Source organism: Coffea eugenioides, chromosome 7 (genome assembly GCF_003713205.1).
Source record: "Coffea eugenioides isolate CCC68of chromosome 7, Ceug_1.0, whole genome shotgun sequence".
In the NCBI taxonomy this organism is placed as follows: domain Eukaryota; kingdom Viridiplantae; phylum Streptophyta; class Magnoliopsida; order Gentianales; family Rubiaceae; genus Coffea; species Coffea eugenioides.
In genome coordinates, this window is record NC_040041.1 from 12,644,087 (window position 1) to 12,665,497 (window position 21,411).

Below are 21,411 nucleotides of genomic sequence, written 5' to 3' on the forward strand. Positions count from 1 at the left end.
CAATTGTTAGGGAGAAACACCTCGAGAGAGCCCAATATGTAAGTCAGGACCCAATTTTGACCAAAAAATTTAAACTGTTAGGTTTCGGGTATTTACTTACATATTAATCGCTTTTTCTCCATCTCTCGAACCAATATGAGACATAATCCTTTACATATGAAAGTAACAAAAACAAATGTGAATGCCCCTATCAATGAGTTTCTTGGTTAGATCCACGAATGGAGATATGTGACCATGTGCCAATATTGGTAACATGAGAATTCTCGGAGAAGTATTACTAATATTTTCTGTACTGTTAACCTCCATGACCATGGATTGCATAGAAAGCTTATTTCTGTAATTTAACTGAATAATTCCATTTTGTTTGTGTAAAGAAATGAGCTCCTTTGGGGGTGATTAAATGGGGATTCTTTTCACAAATACAATACAAAACTAAAATTGGAAAGCAATGGAATTCATCAAATTGAACAACTTGCGTAGAATTTTATGGCTAGTTGTAAGCAAGACGGGGAGTCTAGGGATCATAATATATCTGAGCTTATTAGTTACAGAATTGTTGAAATGGGTATGTATTGACCTATGAAAATAGGTAAGTATTAATTAACCTATGGAATGATTCCAAAAGAAAAAATTAGGGTAAATTACATATAATTCCTTTGTGATTTCATCTATTACCACATGACCTCTTTAATGTTTCAAAATGTCCATTTCACCCCTCTATAATTTTATACAAAGTGAAAATTTGATGAAAAATAGTCTATGTAACGTTGTTAGTTAAAATATCAATAGTACCCTTACTTAAATATTAAATCAATAGATGGCTTAACCACCTTGTATAAAAGCATAGAGAGATTACATGGATAAATGAAAAAGTCATAAAGGAATAAAGTGAATATTTATACAAATCGTAAGGGAGTCACATGAATATTAGGATTTTATCACACTAATTTTTAAAGTGCATTTGATATAAACATCGTAATTGATTGTGTTTTTCATCCATTTTTCACTTTACATAAAATCATAGGGGGTTAAGTGGCTATTTTAAAACTTTAGGGGAGTCATTTAGTATTATATAAAACTATAGCGGGTAATAAGTAATTTATCCAAAACAATTAACCTATGGAAACATATATGCTGAAATGGGAGAGAGACAAGAATGGTGCCTCTGTTTGCATGAGTTAAAATGCAACGTGAATTGTTTGTTAACTGCGTAACAGAGGCACGATGTTCCATCTTTATTCAGGTGGGCTCCGACGGTTTAATTGTGAGTCGGTTATAAAGTTGTACAATTAAATAAATGAGTAAGTTTTTTATATAATATCAGCGTATAATTTTGTTTACACTAATAGATTTAGATCATACTATATGACATGAATTTAAATTTGAAATTCAATTCATGCACATGTGTTGTATATCCATAGCTGTTATTATATAAAAAAAAAATCACTATACTATCAGTGCATAAAAATTTTATCCAAAATAAATTGTATCTTTTCTATTTTAGTTTGTTTATTGTTTTAGCAAGAAATGGGTGATATTTAAGAAACAAGGAGGGGGAAACTTTTTTTTTTTTTGGGAGTGGGAGCGGGGTGGAAGGGAATTTAAATCCACCTTATTTAATTGAAATTATACAGTTAAGAAATTGTGGTACTGATAATAGTTCTTAGGCCCCGTTTGGAGTTGCGGTACTTTTGGTAAAAAGTACTTGTACTTTTAAAGTATTTGGTGAATATCATCCCATAAAATTAGGAATAGAGTTTTTGGTGCTAAAAACACTTTTAGGAAAACCTCGCGCTTTTAGAGTATCTTTTGTGATTAAATAAATAAAACCTTAAATATAATCATTTTATTATATTATGAACCAAATAAAGAGATAAATACTTTTAGAAATTTTTAAATTACATATTATCCAATATGATAAGTACTTCTTAAACTATATCTCCAAAAAATATATTTAAAAACACTTAAAAAATTAATAAGTATTTTTATTAAAAACTCTACTAGAGAAGTACATTTCAATAACTTACTACAACCCCAAACGGGCCTTTAGTCTTTCTCACATTAAAACATATTGGTTTTTTTAAAAGAGTAACCAATTACATGTAACGAAAATAAAATGGAACCTAATTACTCCAATAAGATTATGATAATAAATGCAGAATAAATAAATAAAGTATGTGTATATGTGGTCAGTCTAATAGGCACGCGTTAAGATATATTTCAGGTGTTAAATTTTTGAAAAGGTAAGATTAATTAGAAAAATGTATAAATACAACAGAAAGTAGTAATTGTTAACATGTGCACATAAATGGCAAGTTGGTGAAATTTAGATATATTAACAAATGCCCAATAAATCATATACATATATATATATATGTATGTATGTATGTATGTATAAATCTATAAAGAATTTTATCTATATTTAAGCAAACCATGCAACTCTTTTTATCAATGGATGTGAAGTCACTTCTTGTAACTTATCCTAAGTAATTGAATTCACTACTTTCCTTTTGCTTTTAACATTTTACACGTTATTAGTTAAAATCTTCACCATAATCCAGTTCTTCATTACGTGTCCTATTTAAGACCCGATTTGTATTGAAATTCATCGCACAATAAACGAAAGTAAGACTACGAGTATCTAATGGTTTATGCACTCAAAATTGAAAAAGTTAAGCAGAAAGTAGGAAAAAGCGCACCATTACTATCAAATGCATTATCCACTAATAAAGATCTGAACAATGTATGTGAACCCTCATTTAATTTGGTGCATCTGTATACTTGCTCTTAATTACCTATGATAGAACATATAATGGGTGTTGTTGTAGTATTTCTTACAATACTTGTTGTAAACGTACATAAACTGTTGTATTCATTAAAATATTTGGTGTAGATAAACAAAATTCACACTTTTGGCAAAGGAAATAAAAAGCAGCAAAACTCAAATAAACATCAAGATAACAAAAACAAAGACCAAAAATTGAATAATTACAATACTTGCTCCGATTCCCTAGTGGATATACGTGACAAAATCCTGGAAACGAGCTAAAGGAAACGTTTGTGAAATGTCAAGTTTTAACTCCTGTGTCTTGTTTGACGGGCTACGCTCGTGCAATATTGGCATCATTACCATAATTTTTCTAGGAAGTCCGTACTAGCATTATGATGACCTGAACTTTTCTTGGATAGTTGAGCAACCAGTGCTAAAAATCCATCCAAGTTTTCTTTTTCACTTGATTTAATCTGTTTCCTTAGATCTTTCATTTTCTCCCTCAAGGGTCCCCTTGCACATCCAGTTACCACATTGTTGATCGCTTTTGCTATCTCTTCCCTCTTAAGTCTACCATTTTCATCTCTTGTGATTTCAATAGCTACACTTTTCCACCAACACCCTACCATTGATAGGCTGTTCAAAAGCCATAGGCATGGCTATAATGGGGACACCAAATTCTATACCTTCTGATAAAGAATTCCAGCCACAGTGGGATAAAAAACCACCCAAGACTCGGATGGCCTAGAATCATTGCTTGTCGTACCCCTCCTTGAACAATTCTCCCTCTATCTTGCACTCTTTCAAGAAAACGCTCTGGTAAGATCTGTTCAAGCTTTCTTTCCTCACCTGGAGGAGATCTTAAAGCCCAGATAAAGTTTTCATGGCTCATCTCCAACCCGAAAGCAATCTCTTCTATCTCTTCCTCTGACAAGAAATACATAGTGCCAAAGGAAGCAAAAACAGTTGAATGTTCATTTTCTGCCCAAGCCAATTGATGAGCTCAGTATCCTCCTCACCTAATTCAGCAGCAGCATTAGGACTAGTGGGAATTAATGGACCAACAGGGAGAACCTTCAGGTTGGTGATACTAGCAAGATGATCCAAGTATTTCCCTTCCATGGCTCTGCTAGTATTAACCAGCAAAGGTAAGGAAGAGCCTTCACCAGCATCCAGTGATTTATGTCCGATCGCAGCAAGAAGTTTTTGTAGCTCAAAATCTCGAAGACTGGAGGCCGGAAATGGATATTCAGAGCCCGGTTTGAGTGCCAAATGAAATGCGTATGACAAGGCTGCTGCGCTAACAATATGTAACCAAACTGATGGAATATGGTGCAAAGGAGTTATCGAAAACCAAGTGAGTGCTTGATCGTAGATCACCATGTCTGGATTGAGGGCTTTAATGGTTTTGTGGATTTCAGGATTGGACAATGCAAGGGACTTGTATAAAATAGGAAGTAGATGTTTTGCGAGGCCATCAGTTGTGTGGTAACGAGAAGGAAGTTCTGGCAGTTCTGGAAGATGAAATTCTACAAGCTGAATGGATTTAGAGTACTTGCCTGTGATTTTCTTGGAGATGGAGTTGAGATTGATAGATGTAGAACAAAGATAAATATGAAAGCCTCTCTCAGTGAGTTTTTTAGCTAGCTCCAAGAATGGAGATATGTGACCATGCCCCAACATGGGTAGCATGAGAACCCTTAGTGAGGTCCTACTAAAATTTTCTGTATTATTTGCATCCATGACCATGGATTTGATTGCAGGGAAAGCTTATCTCTGTAATTTCACTATATACTTCCCTTCTGTCCGTATGGAGAAATGACCTCTTTTGGGGTTTGATTAAATAGGAATTCGTTTCACAAATACAATATAAAACTTGAACAACTTGGGCAGAATTATGTAGCTTGTTGTAAGCAACATGGGAACCTAGCTTGGTGGGTACTCAGCAGGAGAGTTGGGAACTGGTCAGTAGTTGTACGGGATTACAGTATATCTACTCTTGTTAAAGAATATAGGTTTTTGCACAAAAAAAACAAAGCAGATAGGTTTTTCCTTCTATTTGGAAGGAATAATTTAGAGGGTAATATGGTAGTGTTTTCAATATTAAATGGCCTGTTGCAGTGGGAAAAATTTCGAGTAGAAATAGTCTTTGTTAGTTGTGAATTACCGGTAATTTGTTCTTGGTGCTTTATACAACTTTCCCTATTTTGGTTTTCAAGAAGTTCACTTATTATTATTTTTTTTAATCTACAATTACAGTCTCTCATCCTCAACTTTAGGTTGACTTTTGTGTTTGATTTTAACCCTAAGAGTTAGTTATACTAAAACATATTTGTGAACTTCATCATTTGATAAATGACAAATTCTTAATACATTAAATAGTTGACTTTATAAAATGTATAGAACGCCACCAATATTTGCCAAATAGATAAGTGATAAGATTGACTATTACAAAACAACTTGATGCATTCATGCTAGGAATGTGGCTTCAAACCAAATACCTGAATTAGCACTTATCATTGAACGAAAATATAATCGGTTGGGATTCTCTATGCAAAATTTAGTGTTAATTCCACTTATTACGCGAGGGTAGCGAAAATTTAAATAAACAGTATATGACAACTTAAATAAACAGGACACTTGACATAAATATAGAAGTGGCATCGAGTTATCAATGAAAAGTGGCATCGAGGATCCCATGTAAAATATAATTATTCTCGCCAATTTTTTGTATTGCAAGCTATGTCAATTGGCCATAATTCACGGGCCTCCCTATAACACTACAACCAAGAATACGAGCATTTGATTTGAGAAGCTACTCATTCTGTACCATGAACCCTCTCCTTTGTGACTGTTGTGTGTGTGTATGTGTTAGAGAACAACTACCAACATTTTATGTATTATTACTTTTTAGGATCCATGACCATGGATACCATGGAAAGCTCATGGTCTGCAATTTAACTAAAAATTTTACTTTTTTTTTACAGAAATATCGGCTCTTTTGTGTATAATAACCAGGACCAATATATGTCCAAAAACTTGCCTTTTATGATTATTACCATATTTCTATTGGTCACTTATTAAGATATATTTCAGTAATCATATTTTTAAAAATATAAATTAATTAGGAAAAGTAAATAAATACACGGGACGTAGGTAAGATTAAATAGAAAAAGTATATAAATGCAAGAAGAGCAATAATTATTAGTATCTGTATATACATGATAGGTTAAATGAATTTTAAGTGTATCAATGAGTGCTCAATGGATATCCGTTAAAAAAATCCAATAATAAGCGTTGATTATTATAGTTTTTGTGTTTATAGTTCAAATGACTCATCTCACCATTCCGTGTATTATTTCAGTTTTTGCAGGTTTGGTTCGTATTGAATTATTAACCTGTATTCCTTAAACTAGTTCATCATGTCCAGTAGAACTTTTTATTTCCATGAAGAAAAGGTCCCCTTTGACATTAATAGTTGGTAGGTTTTCAATTAATATACCATTTTGTGTTAGGAAGGTCTGATTGGTATTCAATTACTAATTTAACTCTATATATATATATATATATATATATCTTCCTTACAGTCCACCAAAGTCACTGCCATGACGTTCTAAGTCCTTGGACATTTAAAATTTCCCAATTTGTAATCCAGGCTGGTGATTCCTATTCTTTGCGTGGAAATTGACCTTTATATGAGATCAGACCCTATTTGATAATCTAATCCAATAATTAAATTTAACGGATTCAAATCTTAATACGTTTAGACTCATTTAATTAAAAAAATCGAATATCTGAATTAATTAAGTGACATTGAATTTCCTAAGTGAAACTTGCTCTAAAAATTAAATGATAATCTATTCATTTATTACTTAATATAATATACCCTTAAATGTGTCAGATTTTGTCTAACATCCAAAAATGAAAGGAAGCTTAAATTGCACTATAGAGCACTCAAAATACGTGCAAGTATAGAGCAAAACACGACACTTTGCATTGGTTACACACTAGAAGGAGATGCTATCTTAGTAATTCGGCTAATTTGGAGTAGTAGACATGAAAATCCTTCACGCAAGTGGCCTAATATTTAAGGATTTGCGTGCTGTGTTAAGGAGTAATATTGATGTCAATCAAGTTTCTTAAGATGCAAACAAAGTTGCGCATTAATTGGCACATTAGATGCAAATAGAGTTGTGTATTAATTGGGACATTATGCTAAAACAGCCAATTCAATTGACTCTCTATGGCATTCACCCCCAAACTTTGTTTATCAATTCGTGCTGATAGTAATTTTTTTTTTCACTTATGGGTATCGTAGCTTTTTGGCCAAACTAATCCCTTAAGGTTATATATAGAGTTTTGACCAAGAATATACTGCAAAATAGCACATAGGGTTCAATTACGGGATCTACTGATAACTACCAGGCTACGGAACCGATCGAACTACCTGCAGGAGGTAATAAATCTAGTAATAAAGGTTTGGTTTTTCTAATGGGTGACTAAAGGTATTCATTAACACATCTAATATTCATTTAACCTATCATATATATGAACATACTAATAATTATTATTCTCTTTTGTATTTATATACTTTTCCTATCCTATTTAATTTTACCCTTCCTCCCTTGTATTTATTTGCTTTTTCTAATTAAACTTATATTTTTTTATAAATATAAGATCTAAAAGATATCTTAATGAGTGCTCTATGAGCACTCGATGTTAGACAAATCGATAAAAATTTTCTTTCTATAAAAAAATAAATAAATATAAGTAGCCCATTTAAGCATACTACGGCACATTAATACTGTTTAGAAATTAAAACACAGGCCCAAGCCTGCTTCCTATATGCAGAAAGCCCAAAATTGATGTGTCACTGACGAAATATACAGTATTGCTTCACTGAAACCTCTTCTTCCCTTTAGCCTTTTCAGTGCATAGGGTTTTAGCATTTTGAGCTATCATTCTCTCTCGCTCACTGCGTGTTTTTGAGTGTGTGTAGTGTGTGTCCTTTTTCTTTTCTTTCTTGAATTATTGAATTTTTATTATCAAAATGACTAAATTCCGAAAGCTTAATCGACCAACTGGTCATCGAATGTCCATGCTCAGGTTTGAGCTTTCATGCTCTTGTTTACAATTAGATTCTTTTTTTGATTTATATTGTAAAACGATTTATTGTATTTTTTATTTTGTTGTTGATTATGGGCAGAACCATGGTGTCCCAATTGGTAAAGCATGAGCGTATTGAAACCACTGTTGCAAAGGTAGGAATTTTTCTCCTTTTTATTTATTTTCTGTCTTCCAATTTTAGGCCCCATTTTTTTATTCCATTTCGTTATGGGTGTTTTTTTTCCCCTTTTCTGAGGTTATATTCCTGATAGGTTTTGTCGAAAATGGTTGTTTGTTATTTAACAAAATTAATTGTATAAATGATTGATCAAAATGTGCATTTTCTTGGTGTTGATTACGCTTAGCCTAAGATGGATTGAGAGTAGATGTTTCCTTGGGACTGTTTATGTGGGGTCTTTTTAATTAAATCTATTTTTATCTCAGAATCTGGATTAGCCTTGTCATATTCAAGAAAATGATGTTATGTTAAAAATTTCAAGCAAATGCAAGCCTTTTTCAGAAAGATTATTATTATCTTTTTTGTATTTTTCAGAACTGGAGTATTGTTATTAGGTTTCAGTAACTTGAATATGTTATTTATTAAAAGATTGTAGCAGATCTCAGATACTGAATTGGGATTAATGTAGTTGGCTGGGTAGTGTTGCAGAACTGCTAGACATTGTTGTGTGCTAAATTTCTTTTAATTTGATTGAATTATAGGCTAAGGAAGTTCGGAGGCTTGCTGACAACATGGTACAGCTCGGAAAAGAGGTGGGTTTATTTGTTATTGTTTTAATGTAAAATTTTGTAACTATAAGTACAGTAAGGTAATATCTTGAGCAAGCCAATCATTGACAGCCGCTTTGTGGATGAATTTGGCTTATGATGATTCAGAAGTAAAGTGAACTGCTCTCACTTGATTAAATGCAATTTTTATGATGATTTTAGAGTATGAGAAAGTTTAGAATAAAGGAAAATGAAGATGGAGATGGGCAGTAGTATAATAAATGCTACTCTTTTGTAATGGTTCATTTATTGCATTCTTGATTGCTAATGTTATCTGTTGCCATAGTTCAATTTGTATCATGGTGCTATATTCCACTCTGTGTTCCAATTTCTTCATCTTTTGCCTTGTCATTTTGAAATGTGGATTTTCTATTGTGGGTTATCATCAACCCTTCTCTAAGATAACTTAGTATTCTTTTCTTGATTTTACTTTTGCTCCACTCTTTACAATATTAATACATTTGTCTGAAAGATTTTTATTTTTTTGATCAGGTTTGTTTGAAAGTTGTTTCTTTATTTATGTATTTCTGTGAAAAATAGACTCCAGGTTTTTTACTTTCTTTGTTTAGTAGCAGAAAGTATCCTGTCTGCTCTCTGAAAATTAAATTGTAAATATGGTTATGGGTGGTATTTTCCTGTCATACTCATGTACTGTGGATGAATACCTGAAGGTACTGTTCACCCCTCTTGTAGCATGTTACCTTCTTTACAATGAGAATTACCAAATGAGATCCTGGGATCTCTGCTTTTCCTTGATGATTACATCAAAGGTCAAGTGAGCATGCTAGGGCCTGATTAGGAACACATATTGAAATGAGTGTACTAGTCTCTTGGTGATGCTCCTTGCTTTGTGTTTGTGCGAGTGAAAGTAACAGTTATGTTGTTCTTCAATGCTAGATAGTCCAAAAGGTTTTTCAGAAAACTCTTTCTTTAGCTTCTTGACTGGATTTAGTTACATAGACAAATAAAGTTCAGCAGTGTTAGAGTGAGCAAAGGAAAAGATTATTATGCAATTGATGGCCTTGGATAGTGCAGGGAATTTGGAGCAAAAGGGGTTATTGAATTTTCTACAACTGAATCATGCTTGTACTGCTGCTTTGTGCTCCCGTTTCCCTCCTCTTCTCTTTCTATGTTTAGATGGACATTGTCTTAGTGAATAAGTGTCTTAGTGAGTAAGCAATGTGATATCAATTTGGGAGGGGCTAAATCCACACCCTAAGTGCCAACAAGACAGTAAAGCCTGTAGCATTTAATATTGTAACTTCTTTCTAGAATCTGAAGTTATCCTTTCACACAATAATAACAAACTGCCTTCATAACACTCTTCTTTCAGCTACCTCCTACCATTCTTTTAAAGACATTCTATGTTTTTTCTAATACTGACAATGCATAAAGCATTTGCTGTAAATTTGTCAGAGAGAGTTTTTTCTCATGAATTAACGACACAAATCTCGTCCTTAATGCTTGAAAACAAAGAAGGATCATCTATTGATCCATGACAATAGTAATACCACATCTGAGTGTATAATGACCAAAACTTCAACGGGATTATATAAATATCGAGATATTAGGTTTTTTACAAGTAATAATCATATTTGGGTAAAATCTGATTGTTACATATGAAAAATACAATTTCATATATTACACGTCATATAGGCCCAAAAATCTCTAAAAGCAATGAAATTTTTGCAGGGAAATTTACTGATATCAAATAAATATTAGAAATTAGGAGACCGTATAACTGGAAAACATTTGAATGATTATAGATTGGAATTAATAGTTAAAAGAATTGGACAAGGCAAATTATTATTATTATTTTACGAAAGCATAAATTTGTAGTTGCAAAAGGTGAGAAGGAAACCATTAAATGTTGAGGGTTTCAAGGTCATAGTGGTATTTAGGGTGTGGATATAGGATGATAGGGTGTGTATTGAGTCCCTCCCTATCAATTTTCTGTTCAATTTACTCCAGACTCCTGTTATTCTATTTTTCTCATCTTTTGAAACAACTTTGAAATCTTTTGGATTTGACTGAATTGGCTGCTTTTCATCCAGTTGAAGTTCATGAAATAGTGTGCCCAAAGAAGTCTTTGTCCTTGCCCTCATTTGAAGCCCACGTTGGTGTTAACTGCAAGTTTCACAGAAGCAAATGAGATATGGAAGTGTAGTCCCTTGAAAATGGTCCTCAATCTGTCTGTTGAATTTTGGTGTTGCATGAAATTTCAGTTTGAGCTCGCAATTAGTAAATTTTGTTGGTTTTTCAGAAAATAGTTGAAAATTGATCTTAACTAATGTTTGTTTATGTTTGGAATAAACTAAGGTAGTATATTTTTGGCTGGAACTATTCTTGCTTTTTTTATTTGCTTACTTTAAAAGGGGAATTGAACCTCTAAGGGTACTATGTGATGGTTGACGAAATATACTATTCCGTTTTCTGTTTCCATGACAATTTCATATTTAATTTGGAAAAGATCTTGTAGGATATTGCGTTTCCTGTGGGTCAGTTTTCTGCCCAGAGTGCATGTGACTTGCTTAAGCACATATGTCTAACACGAATGAATAAATCAGCTATTACATTAATTTTTGGCATTTTTCCACTTTAATTTGACCAATGGATGCTTCTCTGCCTGCCTGGCCCTTGGGAACCTTGCCACCCTCATGTTACTTGTAGTTTCATTATTTGAGTAATTATTTTTATATACTCTCAGGTGGCGAAGAAATCAACTTGTTTCATCAGCCAGATGTGTGCTCTATAGTTGCTTATATAGAAATTTGAACCAGCATGTACCAACATTATTCACTACAAATCTTTCAAAGAATCATGGTCTAGTCTGAAAAATTTCATTGTTATTTACGTAATACTACTATTAACCTGAGAAGTTCTCGATTATAAACAGTATCTGGCTACAGGATTTAGTTGCAACAAATTTCTGGGTTAACATGCAGAAATTTATTATTATTATGCACAAAATTGGAATCAGTATGGACCAACACCATCAGCTGTCTTATTTGACTGCAAATATTTTACGTTGTACTACTCTCAAACTTGACAGTTCTTTTTTCATAAATAGTCTCTGACTATAGGATTGGGGTTTTCAAAATTGGCTCAATCTTCAGGGTTATTTTATTTGTTGCACAGTCCGTTTTCCTTGTGGTTCAGATATTGCAGCATTGCGTGCTATAGAACTTAATCTATCATAAAGTACCTGGGGGAAGGATGAAACCCTTGATCTCATTGGTCTTTACAAAAGATGATGACCTTAGGGAGTTCGAGCATCCAATTTTATAGTTTTTTGGCTATATGCCTAAAAATCTCAGCAACTATGGATGAAAAGCACAATCCATGGCGTATTATGGTTTATTTATATGATAACTGCAATTAAATGAACTTCATTGGCATGTGAAATAATCTATAAATTACTTTTTTCTAGCTGGAAATTTTACTGATTGTGTGCATTGGGCTTAAAACTTAAGATTCTGCACCAAGTTTCTGCTTCAACTCTGGTAGGAATCTGTTGACTGTGCTTTCTTTGGATGATCATAGCATCACTATTGATGCCAATTTGGATGATCGGGAATGTTTGCCTATTAAAGTTCTAAAATCAATGTCATTGTTAAAGGCTCATTTGGTTTATGGCATGTTGCAGGATTGGAAATTAATTCTGTCTCATCCCATTTTTATTCAGTTTAAGTGACAGGATTAGTGATCCAATTAAGACAAAGTTATTTCATATTTTGGGACAAAATCATCAAAATTGGGCCTGGGGTTAAAGGTAGTAACCCCTGGTTGGCAGCTTGGTTGGAAGATAATTTGTACCCTTCTTTGATCGTATAACGGTACCTGAGTATGTAATCCTACATTTACTTAGTTGATATTGAACTTTTTCTAGGATATCTGGTCAATAATTGAGTACTGATCAAATAGAAATCTTGGGATGAGTCATCGCGGGTAAACTGTTTCCTGAATGATTCGTCCCCTGTAATCCAGCCCACTAATCATATGAGCCATAACCGGATGTAAAATGACTATTATTGATTGCTTCCATTATTATCAAGTGATCCTGGTAATTGAATCTATTATTATATTATTGCAAACCGATCGTCGTTGTATGTTGGGAGTCTCGTTGCTTTTAGTATTAGAGCTGTATACAAATGTCTTTACCTTGTATTTCAACTCCCTTTCTGAATATTTTCAGGGTACCCTTTGTGCTGCAAGGCGTGCTGCTGCCTTTGTTCGGGGAGACGATGTTATTCACAAACTCTTTACGGAATTGGCTTATCGATACAAGTAATGTTTTAACCTGATGCTTTACAAAATGTTGTTGCGCATTTCTGGTTGTAATAGTTGACGGACATGTCTGTATAACAGGGAGAGAGCTGGTGGGTACACTAGAGTGCTTCGTACTCGAATCAGAGTTGGTGACGCCGCTCCAATGGCATACATTGAGTTAGTTTACCAAATCTTTTGCCTCTACTTGCAATTAATTGATGATTAGGTTGTCAGATTCTTCTGCAATGGTAACTGAATGCTTCTTTTATGGGACGAAAAAAGAAACACAAGATATTAATCACACATACCTGTTCGCACAGTTTTGTAGCTTTCAGAAATCCTAGGATACAATTTTCTGTCAAAATTTTGCAATTATCTGACAGTTCATCAAAATTTTGTTTTCATAAATTGAGATTCAGGTGCTAAGTTGTCTCAGGTGAAAAGAAATTTCCTTTAATGTGACCTTTTCATTATCAGAAGTTAAACAAAAGAAGAAAGGGTGTTCTTTGATATGCAAGTCAGATACCCGCATAACCTTCTTGGATGATGAATCTCTCTCTCACACACACAAACATGCACACACAAATTTAATGATGGTAACAATGTTTCTTTTGGCAAATTTTGCAAGTAGTCAACCAGGATCCGTGGAATTCCCTTCCAGACCTTGTCAAACAATTTTGTTCTGGACAATCTTCCAGTTATTTGGTCAGTAGAACTTATATCTGATAAACAAAAAGTAAAAATTCCTTTTCATCTTGCAGGTTTGTAGACAGAGAAAACGAACTTAGGCAGGCAAAACCTCCGACTCCCCAACCACCACAGAGGGCACCATTGGATCCCTGGACTAAATCACGACTCAGCAGGCAAATTGCTCCTCCTAAAGAAGACAAGAGCTCAGAGTCCGACAGCTGAGATATTTGTGCATGAAGTTTATTTTGGCTTTTTGGTCTGAATTGCAAGATAATCCCCTTCTTCAACCACAAGTTTTAATAGCTAGGCAAATGCTTGGAGCTTTATTTCAAGCATAATGTATTCATGTGCTACTAGAATCTTTCGCAACTGATGTGCTGTCAACTTCAAAGAACAGTTTTCTGCACCAATGTAAAAATTGTGCATCAACCATGATTTTGGGAGGAAAGCAAGACTGCAAGAGCTGCCCTTTTGGCAATATCTACTTCAATTACGAATATTTGTTATGGCTTGATCTTTGATACAGTTGATGCAACTGAGGGTTTTTTTTCTTCTTGTGGATAAAAATATCATGCGAGTTGGGAATGTTATTGTTAGGTAGTCCCAAGCTTGAGCCTAGAGTTCCCAGTTCTGGGAATCAGGATAATTTTTTTTGCGGATTGCAAGGAATATTAAGGATCGATACACACTTGTTATTCATGTATTTTAAGTAAAATGGTCTTTTTCATCATCACAATTCATTGAATTGAGTTGTCATTTTTTCCAGCTTTACTAACAATGATTACGGTTGGCTACCAACTTTGCAACTAAACCCCCTCACCTGCCATTTAATAATATATAATATAATAAGAAGACATCCCATTCTATCTGTTGGCCATTGGAACTAATGATAGGCAAAATTCTTTAAAAAGATGTAAATGATAGACAAAATTCTTCATCAAAAGTAATCTTAATTCTCTTCGACCAGGTCAAATTAAACCAGGGTTTACAAAATTGGCCTCCCAGATTAAGCAACAACAGGGGCTGAGAAGGGTTTCCTTTCTACCAGTTTGAAACGATCAATCTTGAATACCATCCTTTTGTTTTAACTTTTACCTGAATTGGTCTTGAAGTCTACTTCTATCAAGGAACTACTTATATAACAAGTCAAAGCATACATTCTTGTTATTGCTTTTTCATTGAGATAATAAAAGCCGGTTTGGATTGCTATTTTCTAGATTTTTTATAGAAAAATATACTGTAGCGATTTGATATATGTAAGATAAAAAGGTGATTGAAAAATGATTTCATAAAAAACGTAAAAATTTTTGAAAAAAAAAATGGCAATCCAAACAAGGCTTGTCCCATTAATGCATCTATCTTATTATGTAGCAAGATATCAAAATGGGGCAGGGACGGTCATCAAACAAGGCTTGTCCCATTAATGCATCTATCTTATTATGTAGCAAAATATCATGAGTGACACCAAAGAAAAATAGATGTCTGGGGGATCCAATTATGCAGAACAAGCATTGCAGAGTACAATTTCAATATGAATTACTAATCAAGCTGTATTTTTTTGGGAGAGGAATGGGTTAGATGGTATCGGTGGAGGGAGTTAAAAAAAAAAAGCTGTATTTTTATCAAAGAGGATCTAAGTGGTTAGCAAGATGGTAAACAAAGACTCTATGCTGCAACAAGTATTAAAAGCATTTGGCAAGTAACCTTTTTGGCAGTAAAATATGATGCTATTCTAAGATACATAACAACTTCTAGTTTACCTGCACCAAATAGTATGATTTTTTAACATTTATTTTCTTGTTAATTTTCTCTTTTTTTTTTTTTTGGGTGGATCAAATTTCAATTGGTCCTAAAATTTGATATGATATTGAAATCCTGGGATTGAAAGTTCAATTCAATTTCTGAATGCACAATGGCAATATAATAGATTTGGACACAGACCAAAAAACTTTTGCCAAAGTAGCCAGCATGCTTGAGTTGAGGGTTTGCTTTGCTTTGAATACAAAGTACATACGGTGTCATGTCTCTATACTTTCTCAAACCTTATCTTGCTTTCCCTTTCTTAAGTTTCATAGTAATCTTTTTACATGCAATGATTAGAATATGGAAAGTTTCATAGTATTCGGATACGTTTTCAGTCCACCTTCTAGGTGCACATTTTTAAAATTAAAGAAAATAGAATATAATATATTTATCAATTCTGTTTTCTTCCCCACTTTATTCATTATTAGTTTTTAAAAAGAATTAATTATGAGAAAACACTTTGTGTTAAACTTTTATAGCATGCGAGTTAATTGCTATTCTAATGTTCTATCTTAAACTTCTTTTTCTTTCTCTTTTCCTTTTTTTTTTTCCTGTTTTATCTCTCTTAATATTTAATATAGTAGAGAAAAGTTGTTTATTTTACTATTCTTTTTTTTTTTTGAAAGAAAGTGGTTTATTTTTCTATGAAAGGCAAACGTACCGCTTATATTTTATGAAATCTTTTCAGTTACATCTTTATATAAAAGTTGGACTCATCACTTCAACTCTTTTTATTAAAAGAGTAAAATCAGTCTTCTTGAATAACATAATATGGCTCTTTTGGGTTTGCAATTACATCTTTTTAGTTCGTGGAATCTACAGTAACAAACTCCAAAAACACGCAATCTCAAATGCACTAAAATAAAACAAAATAAAATAAATCCTAAAATTTTTTCATCTTCCACATGCAATCACCGCCACCACCGTTGGTAGTTAGGGGTGGGCAAAATTATCCGCTAATCCGAAAACCCGTCATATCCGATCCGATCCGATCCGAAAATTAGGATATCCGATTTTTATTATTTGACCGGGTCAAAAGAGGATAGGGTACCCGCTAAGATCCGGGGTGGGTTAGGGTCACATAATTAAAAATTCGCGGGTCCCCGATCCGCCCCGCATATATATATATTTATTTTTACTTTTATAGACATGCTATAAAATAATAAGTTAGAACTAAATAAGTAATTTTATTGAACAAATTGCATTACAAATATGAGAGGCTATAGTTTATTTACAAGATTCATTTGTAGAGGCCATGATCTTATATTTTATAGAAAAAAGTTTAATTAATGTGGAACATATATATTAAAAATTGTGCTACTTATTTCAAAATTTTATTGATTTTGAATTCTTTTAATTTTTTTTCTTTTATCTTATATTCTCTTCACATGCTTGTTTCTTGGTGAGAAACCTTTTTTTAGAAAAAAAAAATTATTAAATTTTAGATGAATGTGTAAAATATAAAATTAAATTAGTATAAATCATTTTTTTTAAAAATTAAATGATAAATGGGGCGGGGCGGGTACCCGCTGACCCGACCCTATCTTAGTGGGTACCCGCTGATACGCGGGACGGGTAAGGGTCAGAAAATAGCTGACCCGCAAGGTACGAGTCGGATCAGCTAAATGGTGAATGGGACGGGTATCCGACCCCGCGCCCACCCCCATTGGCAGCCACCCTCTTTTCTTTTTTTCATTCTCTCTCTTACTCTTTTCCTCTCTTTTTTCCTTCCTTCTTTCCTCTCCTCTCCCTCCTCCTCCCCCTTTTTGACCACCCCCTTTTTCCTGTCTTCCTCACCCCGTCCAGGCCCCCTCTCCCCCTTTCTCTTCCCTGACTAGAGAGAGGGAGGAGAAGAAAGAAAGGAGGAGAGAGACAAAAAAAAAAAAAAAAAGAGAGGGGAGGGTGGCTACTGGCGGTGGTTGGCAATAGCAAAATTTTAATGAATTTATAAAAAATATCTAAAAAATTTTAAATTCTAAAAAGTCCTAAAATACAACTTCAAAAATACCGAATCCAAACAAACCATTTATAGGAAAAATTTTACATATACACCGCTACAATAAAATTTTTGAAAAGCAGTCCTAAAAATACCTAATGCATGCGGAGCCATATACATTACAAATATTGCTTTCCCAACTCCTCAGAAAGCTTCAAAAAAAAAAAAAAAATTCCTGGATCAACACTAATTGTCACTAAAAGAAACTTCGTTCTGGATCAGTTTTTTTTGGTGGGATATTTTTTGAAAAAATCTCACTGTGCCAAAAGAGGCCGGATCAGATGGTAAGACTCGTTCACCTTACATAAGGTATCGTGTTAGCTGGCCATCCGCAAAAAATATAACTGAAGACGTTGCAAAAATTTTTCTGGCCTGGCTTGACATTTTATTACAAACGTACCCTATTGTGAAAACTAACTTTTTTTCTGGCCTGGCTGACATTTTTTCACAAACATATTATACTATTTGTGAAACCAAAGTATGGAGAAATGCATGGACTGGTCTAAACAAAGACAAACACAGAGACGTAGCGATAGGTGCAAGGCTTGGCTCATCAGGGAATGTCCCACTTTTTAATGTCCCAAACAAGCATGCTCTTGTGCAGAGACAAGTGTTTCTCTATGCCCTTTTTTTGGTTTCGAATCAAGAATGCTTATTGGTCGGTTGAGACAGAAGACTTGGAACAGCTTAATCTAACTGGTAATTGTCATGATGGAGTTGTTAATACGTTATTATTGGCTTTGATTAGGACAATCGTTATGCAAAACTTGGGTTTTGCCTTAAATTAATTTCTTGATTAAAGAGTCACCAATCTGTGACATTGTAGTTCTACTAAATCGAGTAATGTAATTGTGGATTCAACAATCTGCCTGTCCAAACCTGTATCAAGTGAACTACACCTCTATCCAGTCTTTTTACATAAAAATGCAATTTACCAAAAGAAAAAAAAAAATAGCAACATAAGTTTCTCTTAATTTCCTTAGGCTTTTTTTCTTTTAATTTTCTTATTTTTTGGGTTTCCTATGTATTGTATCTTGAGGAATATAAAGAACAATGACCTAACGTTCTGCAATCACTTGTTAGTATAGTCAGCAAGCTTATTGTGCTAGAAGCAGATCGTTTGCCTTTTACCAATTAATAGTGAAATCATCCTAACTTTTCTTAATTTATGTTCTTTGTTTTGGGTATTTTTGCACAAGCAGGAGATTTGTGCATGAAACCATATTTCTGATTTAGTTTTGGGACTATCCACTGTTTTTAAAGGACCTTTTTTTTTCCTGAAAAGAAGTGTAAAAAACTTGAAAGAAAGTAGAAAAGAAAAAGAAAGAAAGAAAAAGATGTACAATAATCTTGAACCAAATCTACTTGATACGCATTATAGTGTTGATCTACCAAAGCTGATGTACTTCTTGCCCAAATTATATCGCTGAGTACCTCAGTTAGAAATTGTTATCAATTTTACTGATTGATATTTGAAGCCAATTCTTGAACTAAAATTGCACAATGGAATGAAAATTCTTGAAGGATGATGAGGATATAATGAAAGTAGAATCCCTGTTCAAGACAAGCATGCTCCTCTAATGTACAAATGTTGCCAATGTATCGGGGTATAGTATACAAATTAATAAAACTTAAAACTAAAATTTAGTAATTGAATTATCAGATTGAATTTTAAATTTTAAAGTGTCAAAATCCTAATATTTTGAATATGCAAACTTAAATGAAAAGCTGAAACAGAAAATTCCAAATTGGCAAATTCAGCATGGCAAAACAAAAGGAGTTTTTGGTAGGGCTATGCAAAAGGGAAAGAAACAAAACAAGATAAGGTTTACTTTAATTACTTTATCAGGAAAGGTTACTTCATCATATCACCACATAACAGCAGAAAAAGATTCATTAGATTTTGACTTCATAATTGGGCAGGCATAATTGCAAATAGCCAGATCAAATGATGTAAATGGACAACTAAATTGGTTGAGAATCATATATCTCCAAGAAAAGTAATTAAATAGTTTTACCATTAAAACCAATTGTAAGAGTAATTAGCAAACAATCATTCTGATTTAACAATATTACCATACAAATGGAGGGATTGCTGGCCATCAAGAAGAAGGATGATTAGAATTCCCACATGCGAGTTAGTAAGATATGACTTAGTAATCATCATTTCACATCCATATACATCATCAACTAAACCTGTTATTTTCATTAACCTAATCCAGCTGCCACAGTTGCAAATTCTGATGACAGCACAAATTAATTTGAATGTTTCTAGAAGTAAACACAAACAATTTTACACACAATTCTCAACTACTTAATTGCACGTTTCGTGTTCTTACAAATAAACGAAAACGAAAAGAGGCAAATTATGAAAAAAATAAAAAAAAACACAATGTAGTATCTCTTGTCATAACTGGACTATGGCCTATAGACATAATGATGAACCCCAAAACCAAAAGTATGAAAAAGACATATATTATGCTTCATTTTTGGGGGTTGTTGAAAGATGACTTGTACTTATGTGGTACTTTTACTCCATCTAACTGCTAATTGGTAAATCTTCTTACAATTCCAAAAAATGCAAAGAAAACAATTTGAAGAGGTTATCTAGGCGTCTCATATTGTTTTCTTGTCTTGCACTTCTTAACTCTTTGGGAAACTATGAGATAGTTGTCAATGTCACTTTTCACATATTCACAGACACTCAATTCTGTTTGTAAAAATATTTTGCAAGTAATTTTTTTTTCTTACGGCCCTAGTTGAAAAGTATGAGCAGTTTTCTTCTTGTTGTACAAGAAAAAGATGTAGACGTGTCTTTCGGAAGAAATGCATTCAGGAAATAACAAGGATAATAAGTTCTTAATGTTATTAGCATAGGACTATCCAGGCCTATCAAATCTTAGGGAGCATTAGTAGATGGCTGTACACAACAGTACAAGGGCTTTAGAACTATTTTCTCCTCCTTCATTCTAAAACTCCTCCAGTCAAAATCTTTTCCACCTCTCCAATGGTAGAGAGACCAGACAAATTTGGTCTTTGCTCATAAGAGAAACCATTCTTTAGTTTTTAGTTTTCCTTGTTTCAATAAATTCTCCACCTAAAATTTTAAAAAACTAATCTCTACCCGATTCTACATACATGCATACATATATATAATTGCTAGTTTATTCTTCCCCCTTGAAATAGTAGCAAGGATTTTTTTCTTTTTTGCTCAAAATGTTAGGGAAGTTATTAGTAAGGATTTCACAGTACAAGGAGGCAATACCGATATCTTTTTCTTTTTCCTATGATCCTATTTATGTTATTTCTACCAAGAAATTACGGGTTCCTTTCAACTTCGGGACAGAAAATTCTCTAGTATTCTACCCCTATTTACGTTCTGCATGTGATGGTTACTTTTAGATTTTTAGAATATGAATATTATTATGGCATAAAACCAAGCAGAAATTCGTGTCACTGAAGATGTCCAATCAACCTCAACATAAATGGGAAGATTGCAAGGAAAGAAATAGAAATAATTAAATACCAACTTGTGTGTATAAACAAAAACAAACTTTTTAACTCCCATGACAAATATATGGATTTTCTTTAATTCTTCTAAAAATGAATTGAGAGCAACAAGTTGGTAACAAACTAGTAGAGTATGTTGCATTTCTTTCTTGATAAGAAAATTTTGGTATTTCACCAGAATATTGTCAACATAAAACTACCAAAATGTGAAAAAACATAGAAAAATTTGTCAAACAAACTTACCCTGTTGTACTGGTAGTAGAAAGAGACATCCAAGGCAGGAGAATTCAAAGGGACGTTAGTTTGTCTATATTGATCCTCTCCCTCCATTCTCTACTCTCTACCTTCTCTCACCTTTTCCATCATTTTTATTGGCCATTCTCCACCCAAACTCAACCATCCTCTACCTAGTACCTACATAAAATCTCTTTCTCATTATTGCTGTATAGTATTTGTCATCTCCTATACTATCTCCTTTCTG

The 21,411-nt window shown here is 33.3% G+C and overlaps 1 protein-coding gene across 1 annotated transcript; it reads left to right on the forward strand.

Moving 5' to 3' along the window:
• Positions 1 to 7,668: 7,668 nt before the first annotated feature.
• LOC113777902 (50S ribosomal protein L17-like) lies at positions 7,669 to 14,351 on the forward strand. Its single transcript, XM_027323133.1, has 5 exons — positions 7,669 to 7,876; positions 7,977 to 8,031; positions 8,597 to 8,647; positions 12,858 to 13,108; positions 13,693 to 14,351. The coding sequence occupies exons 1-4, from the start codon at positions 7,821 to 7,823 to the stop codon at positions 12,951 to 12,953; spliced, it is 258 nt and encodes an 85-aa protein (XP_027178934.1). The 5' UTR covers positions 7,669 to 7,820; the 3' UTR covers positions 12,954 to 13,108; positions 13,693 to 14,351.
• The last annotated feature ends 7,060 nt before the right edge of the window (positions 14,352 to 21,411 follow it).

Bases quoted from the DNA above. Each gene is read 5' to 3' on its own strand.
- LOC113777902 (XM_027323133.1), top strand. From the start codon at position 7,821: ATGACTAAATTCCGAAAGCTTAATCGACCAACTGGTCATCGAATGTCC. The intron at 7,877-7,976 runs GTTTGAGCTTTC...GATTATGGGCAG, and splicing joins CATCGAATGTCCATGCTCAG to AACCATGGTGTCCCAATTGG. The intron at 8,648-12,857 runs GTGGGTTTATTT...GAATATTTTCAG, and splicing joins TGGTACAGCTCGGAAAAGAG to GGTACCCTTTGTGCTGCAAG.